The sequence below is a fragment of the Amia ocellicauda genome, chromosome 12 (genome assembly GCF_036373705.1).
Source record: "Amia ocellicauda isolate fAmiCal2 chromosome 12, fAmiCal2.hap1, whole genome shotgun sequence".
NCBI lineage: Eukaryota > Metazoa > Chordata > Actinopteri > Amiiformes > Amiidae > Amia > Amia ocellicauda.
This window is the reverse complement of record NC_089861.1, coordinates 1,117,167-1,131,539: the sequence shown is the minus strand read 5'-3', so window position 1 is coordinate 1,131,539 and position 14,373 is coordinate 1,117,167. Positions and strand designations below refer to the sequence as shown.

Here is a 14,373-nt window from a genome sequence, read left to right as displayed (position 1 = left end):
ATCTTTTGACATATAAGAGGTCATTGTACTATAAAAACATCCTGTAAGTTTCAGAACTCGAAACTTTCTTGTTAGTCTAGAAACAGCTTATATTGAAAGCCAATCTGCAAAAACGACAGGATGTGGAATGTGTCACTTTATTACGTAATAGTGAGGCTAAACCCCGCCTCCGCAGATGATCAACGTCTGCTTCTACATTACTGCCTGCTTAGCCCCGCCCACTCAATAACGCATATAGTAGGTAAATAACGAGAGAGGAAAACGCAAGTCTATGCAGAAACCAAATGATAAAGATGCTCCGAAGACAACAATTGACAAGTTTTTTACTTTAATGAAGATGATGGACAATGAATATAAGAATGACAGCTTGACAAACGATGGTACATTCATTTATACTTTGTTTACATGAAGCAGCGCGAATTATCCTTTGTCAGATATAACTGTATTAACGCCTAATATCTAAACTTTATATGCAACAACCAATGAAATATAAAACGTGTAATATGCATTTCTGATGCTCACGTGCCCATTGTAGGCACTTTCGGCAGTGGACAGGGGTCAGCATGGGCACCCTGACTGGTCTGCGGCTACGCAGCCCCATACGCAACAAACTGCGATGCACTGTGTGTTCTGACACCTTTCTATCAGAACCAGCATTCACTTTTTCAGCAATTTGAGCTACAGTAGCTCGTCTGTTGGATCGGACCACACAGGCCAGCCTTCGCTCCCCACGTGCATCAATGAGCCTTGGCCGCCCATGACCCTGTCTCCGGTTCACCACTTTTCCTTCCTTGGACACTTTTGACAGGTACTGACCACTGCAGACCGGGAACACCCCACAAGAGCTGCAGTTTTGGAGATGCTCTGACCCAGTCGTCTAGCCATCACAATTTGGCCCTTGTCAAAGTCGCTCAGATCCTTACGCTGCCCATTTTTCCTGCTTCTAACACATCAACTTTGAGGACAAAATGTTCACTTGCTGCCTAATATATCCCACCCACTGACAGGTGCCATGATAACGAGATTATCAGTGTCATTCACTTCACCTGTCAGTGGTCAAAATGGTGTGGCTGATCCGTGTAGACTGTATAATAAACTGCAATACAGCTCATGTGACAAAAGGTGAAAATAGACACGTTGTTGCCATCTATTGGAGACAGGTGCAAACCGCGCCTCACAATGAATATCTATCACTACAGATGGTGTTCAAAGCTTATGACTCCTGAAAATAACTACATTATCAAAATAAATTAATCAAGCTTTTTTTGTTCATTACATAGAACATAAAACATCTGTAAATAGTTTAGTGAAATGAAAGGATGCTGATCTGATAAGATACAGCCAAAATGTTGCAGTGGACAAATTGTTTTAATTTATCATTACAGTTATTGTTTTATTGGACAAGTCTCTGCCCTTCATGGAATTTATAAATCAATTTTGGGAATAAGACAGCTCTGATGTCTTCACTCTCACTTCTGGTCAAAGAGTATAAATACCCCATCATCAACACCCCCCCTAGCATTCGTTGCTTTGCATAGTTTGGCATCGACTCGTTGCCCTGCTTGATCCAGCGCTACACTCGACTCTTGCCACTTACTGGTGCTCCACCTCGACTCGTCTCCGACCAATTGCTTGGCAATGGATCCCGCACCGCCTCCTGCTTCTGACTCTCTCCTGTAACTCAGTGCTTCTGCTGCCTCTCCAGCCAGCCACTCTGCTGCTCCTGTTTTCCCTCCAACCAACAGCGCACCTCGGTGTTCCCTGCGCAGTGGATCCGGTCCCCACTCTCCCTTCTTTGTTCCTGTCCTCTCTCCTTGACTCTGGCTTCCACCTGCCTTCCGCCCCCCTGCCCCCTCCCCTGGGCCCAGCGCATTCTTCCGTGTCCTTTCCCTCTTTCCCCCTCCTGTCTCCACACATTCTGCTGTCCCGACTGGAGCACTGCTCGGCGTGGGCTGCGTCCCACCCCAGGCCCTGGTTTCCTTTTCCTTGGCCCCCACTGCCCCTGACACTTGCCTTGCTCTGCGCGACCCCTGGCTCATGCCCCTGCAGTGCTGGTGCTGGGCCCCACCTTCCCAAACCCCTCTTCCGCTGGTGCACTCCCTGCAGCCCCATGCGGCTCTCTCCTGCCTATCCCTGCTGCACCATATGGTTACATCCCCATTCCCCCCGCAGCAAACCCCGCAGCCCTGTGCGGCTTTCCCCCGGTTTTTGAACCAAACCCCTTGGCCGCCACTGATCTTCATGCTTGCCCCTCTTTCAACTTCCTTCCTTCTCTCCCTGCTCTTCTTCCACCACCCAGGGACTACATGGTCTCCACCGCCACCCCTCTACCCCCTCCCTAAAATGCCTTGCTGTATTCTCCACCTACCGTTCCGCTCTCCTTCTTCCAGCAAATCATACAAGGTATGGATGTTAATCTTTCCACCCTCCTCAGCCTCTTTGCGCATCACCCCATACTCACCAGGACCGTAGATTGTGGCACCGTTCCAGTCACTTAAAAAAAATCCCAACCCCAGAGCTTTCAAACCTCTAACCATTTCTGGCCACCTATGGCGATATCCTTTGCTCCAAGTTCCGAGCACCTCTGCCGTGAATGTGATGATTACATGTCCATCATTCTGGATCTCTCAGTTCGCTCTGACGGTTCCACATTTTACATGTATCACAAGCAGTTTTCAGCCAAGGCAGCGGCTCGCCTGCAGCAGTGGAACCAGTGCGTTTACTGGGGCGCCTTGGACACAGAACTATTCTGTTGGCTGTTTTCTGGATTGTGCCCGCTTACTTGCATTATATGCAATTCTTCCTCACACGCCTCTTTGCACTGTCCCCACACCGAGCCCGCGGCTCCCACTGTCCCTTCATTTTCCCGGCTGTCTCCTGCTTCCCTCATTTCCCAATCCTCTGCCAGGTGCGCCGACGTCCAAGGTCGCCCCGTACTTTTCTCCGGCAGCAGGCAGGTTTGCAATAACTTCCTCCATATTTGCAGCCACTGTGGTGAAGCCCATGGCCATTCTGTGTGTCCCTGCCGTCCCGCTCCCATCCAGAAAACCTCCTTCCACAGCTGACTGCTTCAAAATCTGTCCACTCCCATTAACATCCCCGATCTCGCATCTGAACTCCTTGCCCATCCCAACCTCTCCTTCTGTAACTACCTCCTGCACGGTCTCTCATCCGGGTTTCCACCCGGCCTCGTTTCCATTCCCTCTTCCTCCTTGTTCTGTCCTGATTTCATTTCAGGATTCCTCATCGGCCCTTTCTAACATCCCCTTTTCAGCTCCTTCCGCATCAACCCCCTCGGTGTGGCCACAAGCAAATATTCAGGCAAAAAGAGGCTTATAATTTACCTTTCCGCTCCCCATAACTCCACAGTCCCCAGTGCTGATTTCTCTCTCCAATACGCCACAATCAATCATGCCATTTCCCCTCATCAAAAGTTTCTGTCCGCGACTCCTGGCTGGCAAAGGCTGATATCTCAAATGCATTTCAAGTTTTACCCCTGGTTCCTGAATTGTGGCATCTTTTCAGCATCAGCTGGCAGTGCCACTTCTATTTTTCAGTTCGCCTGCGTTTCAGCTGCAGCAGCAGCCCACGGACACTCTCACAGAGGCGCTATGCTGGGTTCTCCTAAACAACCACGCACTCCTTCCGTTTTGCACTTACTCGATGATTTCCTTATAATCGACCCCCCTTCCCCCCCTCCCCCTTATTCCATCACCACCCTTACGTCCATCTTTTCTGCCCTCGGTGTGCCCCTCAGCCCTGAAAAGACCCTCGGACCAGCCACGCACCTGGAATTCCTAGGCATTGTCCTGAATTCACACACTTTCATAGCTTCCCTCCCATGTGAGAAAATCGATTGCATATCTCTATACCTATGCACTTACTCCTAGTCTCACCACTGCACCAAACGAGAGCTGCTTTCCCTCCTTGGCCATTTAAACTACACCATGCACATCATTCCCCAGGGTCACACTTTCATTTCCCATCTGCTGACTCTCGCTTGTTCTGTCCCCTTCCTCCATCAATACGTCAATTTCACGGCCAATTGCATTGTAGAACTCCACATGTGGCAGCTGTTCCTGCAGCAATGGAATGACATCACTTTTATCTATGCGGATTGCTTGCTGTCACCAGAAGACCTGCAGCTTTTCTCTGACGCTGCCCCCTCCATCGGGTTCAGTGCCTATTATCAGGGCAAATGGTTCGGTGCCCCCTGGTCTTCCGGACTTTCCTTGCTCCCCCCCTCGGTCCTCTCCTTTGCATTATGCGAATTATACTATCTCGTCGTGGCTGCATTTCTTTGGGGTTCATCCTGGTCCCGCAACTCAGTTCTTGTACATTCAGACAGCTTAGCAATTGTACACATCATCAATAAAGGACATTCACAATCATTACACATAATAAAACGTCTCATATGGCTGTCCATCACAAACCAATTTCTAATCCACACACAACACATCCCTGGTTATTTAAAACCTATTGCTGATTCTCTTTCTCATTTCCAATTTCAGAAATTCAGAACATTAGCTCCGGAAGCAGACCTCCTCCCAGCAACGATACCTCTTTATTCAGAAATAATCTTCCCATAAATTATCCTCTGTACCCCTGGCTTGCTCACTCAATAGACAGCATCCTCAGCGGTCTCGACCCCAGAACCCTACAATCCTACTGGTCCGCTTGAAAATGTTTCCAATACTTTCATGGTTCATTTAACATCCTTTTCCCCACTTTCGATCAGTTTCCTATACTGCAACTCGCATCTCAGAGTCTCCTCCATCAATGTGCACCTTTCAGCCATACAATTCTTTCACAAAATGTTAACCGGAACACATAGCCCACTCATCTCACACCCCCAAATCATCCTCCTACAGAAGACCAAAACTCCTCTTCCACAATCTCGCCTACCTATAACAACTGACATGCTCATGCACTGCATCTTGACTAAAAAACATTATCACTCACCTGCCACGGACCTGACACTCCACGATATGTTTGTTATTGCTTTATTCAGTTTTCTGAGATGCTCAGAATTCACCACTTCAAATTCCCATTTCAACCCTACTATTCATCCTTGCATCGCAGACCTCTTTCCTCATTCCACTGACTGCTTCATATTTCGCCTCAAATTAAGCAAAACAGATCAACTAGGACACGGTGCATTCATTTATTTGTTCAGACTCATTTCCGCGATCAGCCCCTATGAACCTATCACCTCCTTACTGCAACTCCATAGATGAGAAAGGACATGTCAATACCCGGCACTGGGTCCTCTTCCATCTCCACCAGGTTCTGACACAAGCCAGGTTCGCCGCCAAACAATTTTCTGGCCATTCATTTTGTATCGGAGCCGCCTCTTCCGCTGCATACAAAGGTATACCAGATCACCTCATTAAGTCTATCAGATGTTGGTCTTCCAAAGCTTACCAAACCTATATCCGGTCCGACATCCGGGACAACCAATTAGCTCAGGCTAGAATTTTCTCAAAACTGCAGGCGATACAGAGAGCTTCATTCTTTTGGGGGTTTGGTGGTCTGGACCCGGATCCAGATCATCATTCCCGTAGCCAAGAGAACAATCCCATTCAATTAAATCACAAACTCTTGCCCCCACGCAAATCGGTGTTGTCCAACTACTGAAATGCCAATGATTAACCTCACTTCATGTAGTACAGCAACATACTACACTCACACACACACGGAGTAAAGTGGCAAATTGTTATATACACATGTAGCGTTATGTTGGGTGTATTTTGATAAGAGCATTTTAGCTCTGAGCTGAAGCACTGATCTAAAGAAGACCTCTCCCCCCAAAGTTATCAGATTTCCTTAACTCATCAGCTTGGAACTGGTTTACATCAAAGTGACAGTTTTGGGGAGGATGGCACCGAGAAGAGGCCAAATAGTTTGGAATCCTGCTATGAGATGTCTGGAGAAAGGGGCCTGTAGGTAATAAAAAACTCTTTGAAGTGGAAGAGAGCCGAAATCCCGACATAGAGCTACGAACCCGGGCCAACCGGCATTTCCAAAAGATGGCATGGATTGACATCAGTCATAAATCAAGCCCCCCTCCAATAGGACACTGGGGGCTGAAACCGAAATCCAATCTCACAAACTCAAGAACCAATCACCTATTGATCTGACAGACTATAAGGAACAGCGGACAGTCTTTCTTTCTCTCTCTCTCTCTCTCACCTGAACCAGTAACCCGCTGCCACAGCTCAACCTGTAGCTCTGTTGCCAGAACCAGAACCAGAAACCAACCAAGTCTTTGCCGGCAACAGAAGAGTTAAACTGGGAGAAGGAGATTGAGCCGTACGAAGAATTCTTTTAAAGGACTTTGTTAAATAAAGAACTTTACAGACTGCGCTGCCCGCCTGTGCCCACCTGATCAGTGGAGTTTTACAGCTGGACAATTGACTAAGTCGACTGAATACGAAAGTGTCAGTCATTTAAATAGCTATTTGAGTCTTAAGAAACTTGACCCTTGGAACGAACAGGGCCCTGCTTTCCTCAAAGACTTTGTCTTCAAGTAACTACGGTGGAACCCTGCTTACAAAGAAGATTTTGTGCACAACCTTGGAGCCTTCAAACCAGTGGAAAATCTGTTTGGAAAAGACATCGACTGAGTGGAAGTTCTTGGACAAAGCCGAACCGGACTGCCTTTGTTCCAAACCACACGGACCTCGTGCCGTGTGCTGTTATCTGAGCCCGAAGCCAGAGAGGCCTCTCTGTGTCTCTTTGCCTCGTCTCTGGCCTGTCCCTCATAGCGCCGCCTGAGCTCCTCCATCTCCCTCCTGTGTCTCTCCTCCACCTCTTTCCTCTCCCTCTCCCACTCCTCCCTCAGCACCTCTCTCTCTCTCTCCAGCCTCCCTCTCTGCTCTCGCTCTCTCCTCAGCTCCTCCTCCAGCGCTCTCCTCCTCTCCTCGTCCCTCTCCTCCCTCAGCCTCTGCTCCAGCTCTGCTATCCGCTCCTCCAGCGCTCTGATCTTCTCCTCTCGCTGCTGGAGCTCCCCCTCCATCCTGCGGAGGCAGTTGTGCACTTCCTTCTGCTGCTTCTCCCTCAGCCCTTCCTCTTCCCTCTGTTTCCTCTCCTCTCTGTCCCTCAGGATCTGCTCTTGCCTCTGTCCGATCCGGGACTCTGCCTCCTGGTACATCTGGCTGCTGTAGTGGCTGCCATTGTTTGCTGCCACCATCTCCTGGATTTTGGCCAGGAGCTGTGTGACCTGAGTGCCGTCGCCCCTGTTCTTGTTGTCCAGAGCGTGGTACCTGTTCCCGCACTTCTCCACCAGCCACCGGAGCTCCTCGCCGCCCGTCTCCACAAACTCCTGGATGCTCTTGCCGTTCAGCTGGTCGGCGTGGGTGAAGAGGAGCACGGTGCGCCCCGCAGCCCCCTCCCTGAAGATCTCCCGCACCCTCTCCAGCGTCCTCCTCTCCTCCCCTGTGGATCTGCCCAGCGGGGTCACCAGGAGGAAAGCGTGGGGTCCCGGGGCAGACAGGTTGATACAGAGCCCCATGTCCCGCCTCACGTCCCCCTGAGAGAGTGGCATGTGGAACCAGTCTGGTGTGTCCACCACAGCCACCCGTCTCCCAGCCACGCGTCCTCTTCTCCTGACGCTCTCCTGTGTCACTGCAGAGCTGCTGGCTTCAGAGGGAAACTCCTCTCGGCCCAGGATGGTGTTTCCTGCCGCGCTCTTCCCAGCCCCAGTCCTCCCCAGCAGCACCAGCCTCAGCTCAGGGGGACTGGGAGGCGCTGGGGCGTCTGGACTGGGAGTCTCTCCTGGGCTTCTCTCTGGAGCGGCACCTCCACTCACTGCAACACAACACAACACACAGTCAGAGCTGAGACGACAACACGGCACAGACACACTGCTGAGATGGGCTGAGTGTGTCACTGCAGTAGAGCGGCAATGAGCCAGACTGGGATACTGTCTGTAGATGAGAGGAAATATCAGGACAACAAACAGCACAATAATGACACATCAAATTAGAAGAGCCAGTGAGATCAGAGAGTCAGTGATACAGACTGAGAGGAGAGCCAGTGAGATCAGAGTCAGTGATACAGACTGAGAGGAGAGCCAGTGAGATCAGAGAGTCAGTGATACAGACTGAGAGGAGAGCCAGTGAGATCAGAGTCAGTGATACAGACTGAGAGGAGAGCCAGTGAGATCAGAGTCAGTGATACAGACTGAGAGGAGAGCCAGTGAGATCAGAGAGTCAATGATACAGACTGAGAGGAGAGCCAGTGAGATCAGAGTCAGTGATACAGACTGAGAGGAGAGCCAGTGAGATCAGAGTCAGTGATACAGACTGAGAGGAGAGCCAGTGAGATCAGAGAGTCAGTGATACAGACTGAGAGGAGAGCCAGTGAGATCAGAGTCAGTGATACAGACTGAGAGGAGAGCCAGTGAGATCAGAGTCAGTGATACAGACTGAGAGGAGAGCCAGTGAGATCAGAGTCAGTGATACAGACTGAGAGGAGAGCCAGTGAGATCAGAGTCAGTGATACAGACTGAGAGGAGAGCCAGTGAGATCAGAGAGTCAGTGATACAGCATTAATCAGACTCACTGTAGGGAGGGTAGATATCCAGGCTGCTCCTCCTCTTGACAGGCAGAGTGGATTCCTCTGTCTCTTTCTCCACCTCCTCTTCCTTCAGTGTCTTTCTCATCTTCTCCTTCAGCTCCTCTTCTCTCTCTCTCTCCCTCTCTCTATACTTCTTCTTCATCTCTTCTTCACTCTCTACCTCCTTCTCTTCACACTCCCCTCTGAGCTGATCTACCTCTCTCTCTCGCTCCCATAATCTCTGTTTCAGGTCTGCTATCTCTCTCTCCCTCTTTTCATCCTTCTCTTTCAGCTGCTCATCCCTTTCTCTATCTCTCTCTACTTCCTTCCTTTTCTCCTCTTCCGTCTCTCTCTCTCTCTTTTCAAATCTCTGTGTGAGGTCTGTAATCTCTCTCTCTCTATCTTCATCCCTCTGTTTCAGGTTTTCATTCTTTCTCTTCCTTTCCTTACACTCCATATTTAACTCATCTATCTTTCTCATAATCTCCTCTTTCTCTCTAATCTCCCTCTCTCTCTTTTTCTCCCTCTCTTCATCCCTCTGTTTCTTCTCCTCCTCCTTCCTCTTTCTGATCCTCTCTTCCATCTCCTGGTATGTCTCAGTAGTGATGTGCCAGCCCCCGTGTCCTGCCACCATCTCCTCTATCTTGTCCAGCAGCTCTGTGACCTGAGTGCCGTCGCTCCTGTCCCTGTTGTTGAGGACATGATACCTGTTCCCACATTTCTCCACAAGCCGCTGGAGCTCCTCCCCTCCTCTCTCAATGCGCTGCTCAATGGTTGTGTCTCTCAGTTTGTCCCCCCCAGTGAACAGCACTATAGTGTGTCTCCAGACTCTCTCACTGAGGAGCTCCAGATGTTCCTGTGCTGTTCTCCTCTCTCTCTCTATGAATGAGTATCTCCAGGAGGCCAGGAGGAGAGCGTGGGGTCCCGGGGGACACAGAGACACACTGCGCACAATCTCCTGTTTGAGCCGCTCTGGACTCTCCTGTACAGAATCACTCCACCAGCCTGGTGTGTGGACCACAGTGACCTGCCTCCCGGCCACTTCACCCTGGCTCTTCTCACTCTGCTCAGTCTCTCTCTCAGTCCTAAACGCCTCTCTGCCCAGGATGGTGTTTCCTGATAAACTCTTCCCAGTCCATCTCTTCCCCAGCAGCACAATCCTCAGCTCTGAGAGACGCTGTGTCTCAGGGGAAGCAGTCTGTCTCCCCCCTGTCAGAGAGAAACAACACAGTTTATATCCCTCTTCAGTCCCACTGCCTCTCCCTCCATCCCTCCCTCTCCCAAACTTGTCCCCTCCCTGTCTCCCCTCTCTCTCCTCCTCTCCCTTCTTCTCTTACTGATGCTAATAATAAGAATCTGTCATGTATGTGTTTTATATGACCTTTTTCACTAATGGCCAAACCTGTCCAGTTCTTCTTCTAAGTGACATCTTACTCCTCCATCTCTCTCCACCTCTCTCCCTCTACCGTTTTCTTCCTCTTCTCTCCTCTCTCCCCTTCCCTCTTCCCCACTCACTCTCACTCTCTCCCTCCCTCTCCATCTCCTCCCCTTATCCCAACTCTCTCTCTCCCCATCCCAATCTCTCACCCCTTCTTTTCTTCCCTCTCTCTCTCCATCTGTCCCCCCATTCCCCCCATTCCCCCCATTCCCCCCATTCCCCCTCTCTCTTCCCTTCCCATTATTATTATTATTATTATTATTATTATTATTATTATTATTATTATTATTATTATTTATTTCTTACCAGATGCTCTTATTCAGGGTGACTTACAAAATGATGTCATATATCAGCTCTATTCTCTCAGGGTGTGTAGTCCAGTGTGGTGTAGTGTGTAGTGTGTAGTGTGTGTGTGTGTGTGTGTGTGTAGTGTTTGTGTGTGTGTGTTATGTATGTGTGTGTGTGTGTGTGTGTGTGTGTGTGTGTTATGTATGTGTGTGTGTGTGTGTGTGTGTGTGTGTGTGTGTGTGTTATGTATGTGTGTGTGTGTGTGTGTAGTGTGTGTGTAGTGTGTTGCTGGTGTGTTGTTAGTGTTTTCCCTACAGTCACTCCAGTCAGACAGTTTGCCCATCAGCTGTGTCTCAGTCCCTCTAATAACTCTCTCAGTGGGACTCAGCGGACACTTTAACTTGGGGACGGGAGGACAGAGGGACAGTCTCTCCTGAGGGACACAGAGGACAGAAACACAGAGCAGCGACTCACCACCAAGGGAGGAGGACCATCTGCTCGCCATCTCTCTCTCTCTCTCTTAGATCAGCTGTTGAAGGACTTTTCTTCCATGTTGAAAAGTTAACTCCATCTCTTTTCTGCCTCTTTTCCTCTCTCTCTCTCAGCAGGAACAGCAGCGCAGTCCTCAACTACTGCACTGCACACCTACTACACTACACACCTACTGCACTGCACACCTACTGCACTGCACACCTACAACACTACAAACCTACTGCACTACACACTTACTGGACTACACAACTACAGCACTACACACCTACTGCACTGCACACCTACTACACTACACACCTACTGCACTGCACACCTACTACACTACACACCTACTGCACACCTACTGCACTGCACACCTACAACACTACAAACCTACTGCACTACACACTTACTGGACTACACAACTACAGCACTACACACCTACTGCACTGCACACCACTACACTACACACCTACTGCACTACACATGTACTGCACACCTACTGCACTGCACACCACTACACTACACACCTACTGCACACCTACTGCACTGCACACCACTACACTACACACCTACTGCACTGCACACCACTACACTACACACCTACTGCACTGCACACCTACTACACTACACACCTACTGCACTGCACACCACTACACTACACACCTACTGCACTGCACACCACTACACTACACACCTACTGCACTGCACACCTACTACACTACACACCTACTGCACACCTACTGCACTGCACACCACTACACTACACACCTACTGCACTGCACACCTACTACACTACACACCTACTGCACTGCACACCTACTGCACTGCACACCACTACACTACACACCTACTGCACTACACACGTACTGCACACCTACTGCACTGCACACCACTACACTACACACCTACTGCACACCTACTGCACTGCACACCACTACACTACACACCTACTGCACTGCACACCTACTACACTACACACCTACTGCACACCTACTGCACTGCACACCTACAACACTACAAACCTACTGCACTACACACTTACTGGACTACACAACTACAGCACTACACACCTACTGCACTGCACACCACTACACTACACACCTACTGCACTACACACGTACTGCACACCTACTGCACTGCACACCTACTACACTACAAACCTACTGCACTACACACTTACTGGACTACACAACTACAGCACTACACACCTACTGCACTGCACACCTACTACACTACACACCTACTGCACTGCACACCTACTACACTACACACCTACTGCACACCTACTGCACTGCACACCTACAACACTACAAACCTACTGCACTACACACTTACTGGACTACACAACTACAGCACTACACACCTACTGCACTGCACACCACTACACTACACACCTACTGCACTACACATGTACTGCACACCTACTGCACTGCACACCACTACACTACACACCTACTGCACACCTACTGCACTGCACACCACTACACTACACACCTACTGCACTGCACACCACTACACTACACACCTACTGCACTGCACACCTACTACACTACACACCTACTGCACTGCACACCACTACACTACACACCTACTGCACTGCACACCACTACACTACACACCTACTGCACTGCACACCTACTACACTACACACCTACTGCACACCTACTGCACTGCACACCACTACACTACACACCTACTGCACTGCACACCTACTACACTACACACCTACTGCACTGCACACCTACTGCACTGCACACCACTACACTACACACCTACTGCACTACACACGTACTGCACACCTACTGCACTGCACACCACTACACTACACACCTACTGCACACCTACTGCACTGCACACCACTACACTACACACCTACTGCACTGCACACCTACTACACTACACACCTACTGCACAACTACTGCACTGCACACCTACTACACTACACACCTACTGCACTGCACACCACTACACTACACACCTACTGCACACCTACTGCACTGCACACCTCCTGCACTACACACCTACTGCACTGCACACCACTACACTACACACCTACTGCACAACTACTGCACTGCACACCTACTACACTACACACCTACTGCACTGCACACCTACTACACTACACACCTACTGCACTGCACACCACTACACTACACACCTACTGCACAACTACTGCACTGCACACCTACTGCACTACACACCTACTGCACACCTACTGCACTGCACACCTACTGCACTGCACACCTACTGCACTGCATACCTACTACACTACACACCTACTGCACTGCACACCACTACACTACACACCTACTGCACAACTACTGCACTGCACACCTACTACACTACACACCTACTGCACTGCACACCTACTACACTACACACCTACTGCACTACACACCTACTGCACTACACACCTACTACACACCTACTGCACTACACACTTACTGCACACCTACTGCACTACACACCTACTACACTACACACTTACTACACTACACACCAACTGCACTGCACACCTACTACACACCTACTGCACTACACACTTACTGCACACCTACTGCACTGCACACCTACTACACTACATACCTACTGCACTGCACACCTACTACACTACACACCTACTGCACTACACACGTACTGCACACCTACTGCACTGCACACCACTACACTACACACCTACTACACTACACACCTACTGCACACCTACTACACTACACACATACTGCACTACACACGTACTGCACACCTACTGCACTGCACACCTACTACACTACACACATACTGCACTACACACGTACTGCACACCTACTACACTACACACCTACTACACTACACACCTACTGCACTACACACCTACTACACTACACACCTACTTCACACCTACTACACTACACACCTACTGCACTGCACACCTACTACACTACACACCTACTGCACTACACACCTCCTGCACTACACACCTACTACACACCTACTGCACTACACACTTACTGCACACCTACTGCACTGCACACCTACTGCACTACACACCTACTGCACACCTACTGCACTGCACACCTACAACACTACACACCTACTACACTACACACCTACTGCACAACTACTGCACTGCACACCTACAACACTACACACCTACTACACTACACACCTACTGCACAACTACTGCTCTGCACACCTACTGAATACCTATTGCACTGCACTTGTGTCACCAATTTATAAACACCTGGATGTATTTCATTCTGGTCAGTGATGCAGGAGGTAAATTCAGTCCTTCAGAAACGATTGGATCAATGTTCTGAATACCTGCAGCCTCCTGAGGGCAGAATCCCCTGCTTGAGCTGCTTAATTGGTTAATAACTCCCATGTGTCCAGTGTTTATAAATTGGTGATTGAGGGTGACCTGTGAGGGTAAGTGGACTGGGGCTCTCAGGAGCAGGGCTGGACTCCCCTGCTTTCATTCATTGTTAAACTCTTAGCTCTTCAGCAGCACGTCTCCTCAGCATTGTGCGCAGCTCAGTGGAACGAGCTCTTGTTTTGGGATCTTCGCTGTATTTATTGAGCATCAGTTGTGCCTTGAGTCCTGCAGTTTCCTTGGTGTGACTATATATGTGTGC

At 49.6% G+C, this 14,373-nt stretch overlaps 1 protein-coding gene across 1 annotated transcript; it reads right to left on the bottom strand.

Moving 5' to 3' along the window:
• Positions 1-5,208: 5,208 nt before the first annotated feature.
• Positions 5,209-10,837, bottom strand: LOC136765051 (GTPase IMAP family member 8-like). The gene is made up of 4 exons (XM_066719523.1): positions 10,760-10,837; positions 8,566-9,768; positions 6,683-7,809; positions 5,209-5,289 (listed from the first exon to the last, which is right to left on the bottom strand). The coding sequence occupies exons 1-4, from the start codon at positions 10,788-10,790 to the stop codon at positions 5,209-5,211; spliced, it is 2,442 nt and encodes an 813-aa protein (XP_066575620.1). The 5' UTR covers positions 10,791-10,837.
• Positions 10,838-14,373: the final 3,536 nt, after the last annotated feature.

Bases quoted from the DNA above. Each gene is read 5' to 3' on its own strand.
- LOC136765051 (XM_066719523.1), bottom strand. From the start codon at position 10,790: ATGGCGAGCAGATGGTCCTCCTCCCTTGGTG. The intron at 7,810-8,565 runs GTGAGTCTGATT...GTTGTGTTGCAG, and splicing joins GGATATCTACCCTCCCTACA to TGAGTGGAGGTGCCGCTCCA. The intron at 5,290-6,682 runs GTCCGTGTGGTT...GGCTTGTGTCAG, and splicing joins ATAACAGCACACGGCACGAG to AACCTGGTGGAGATGGAAGA.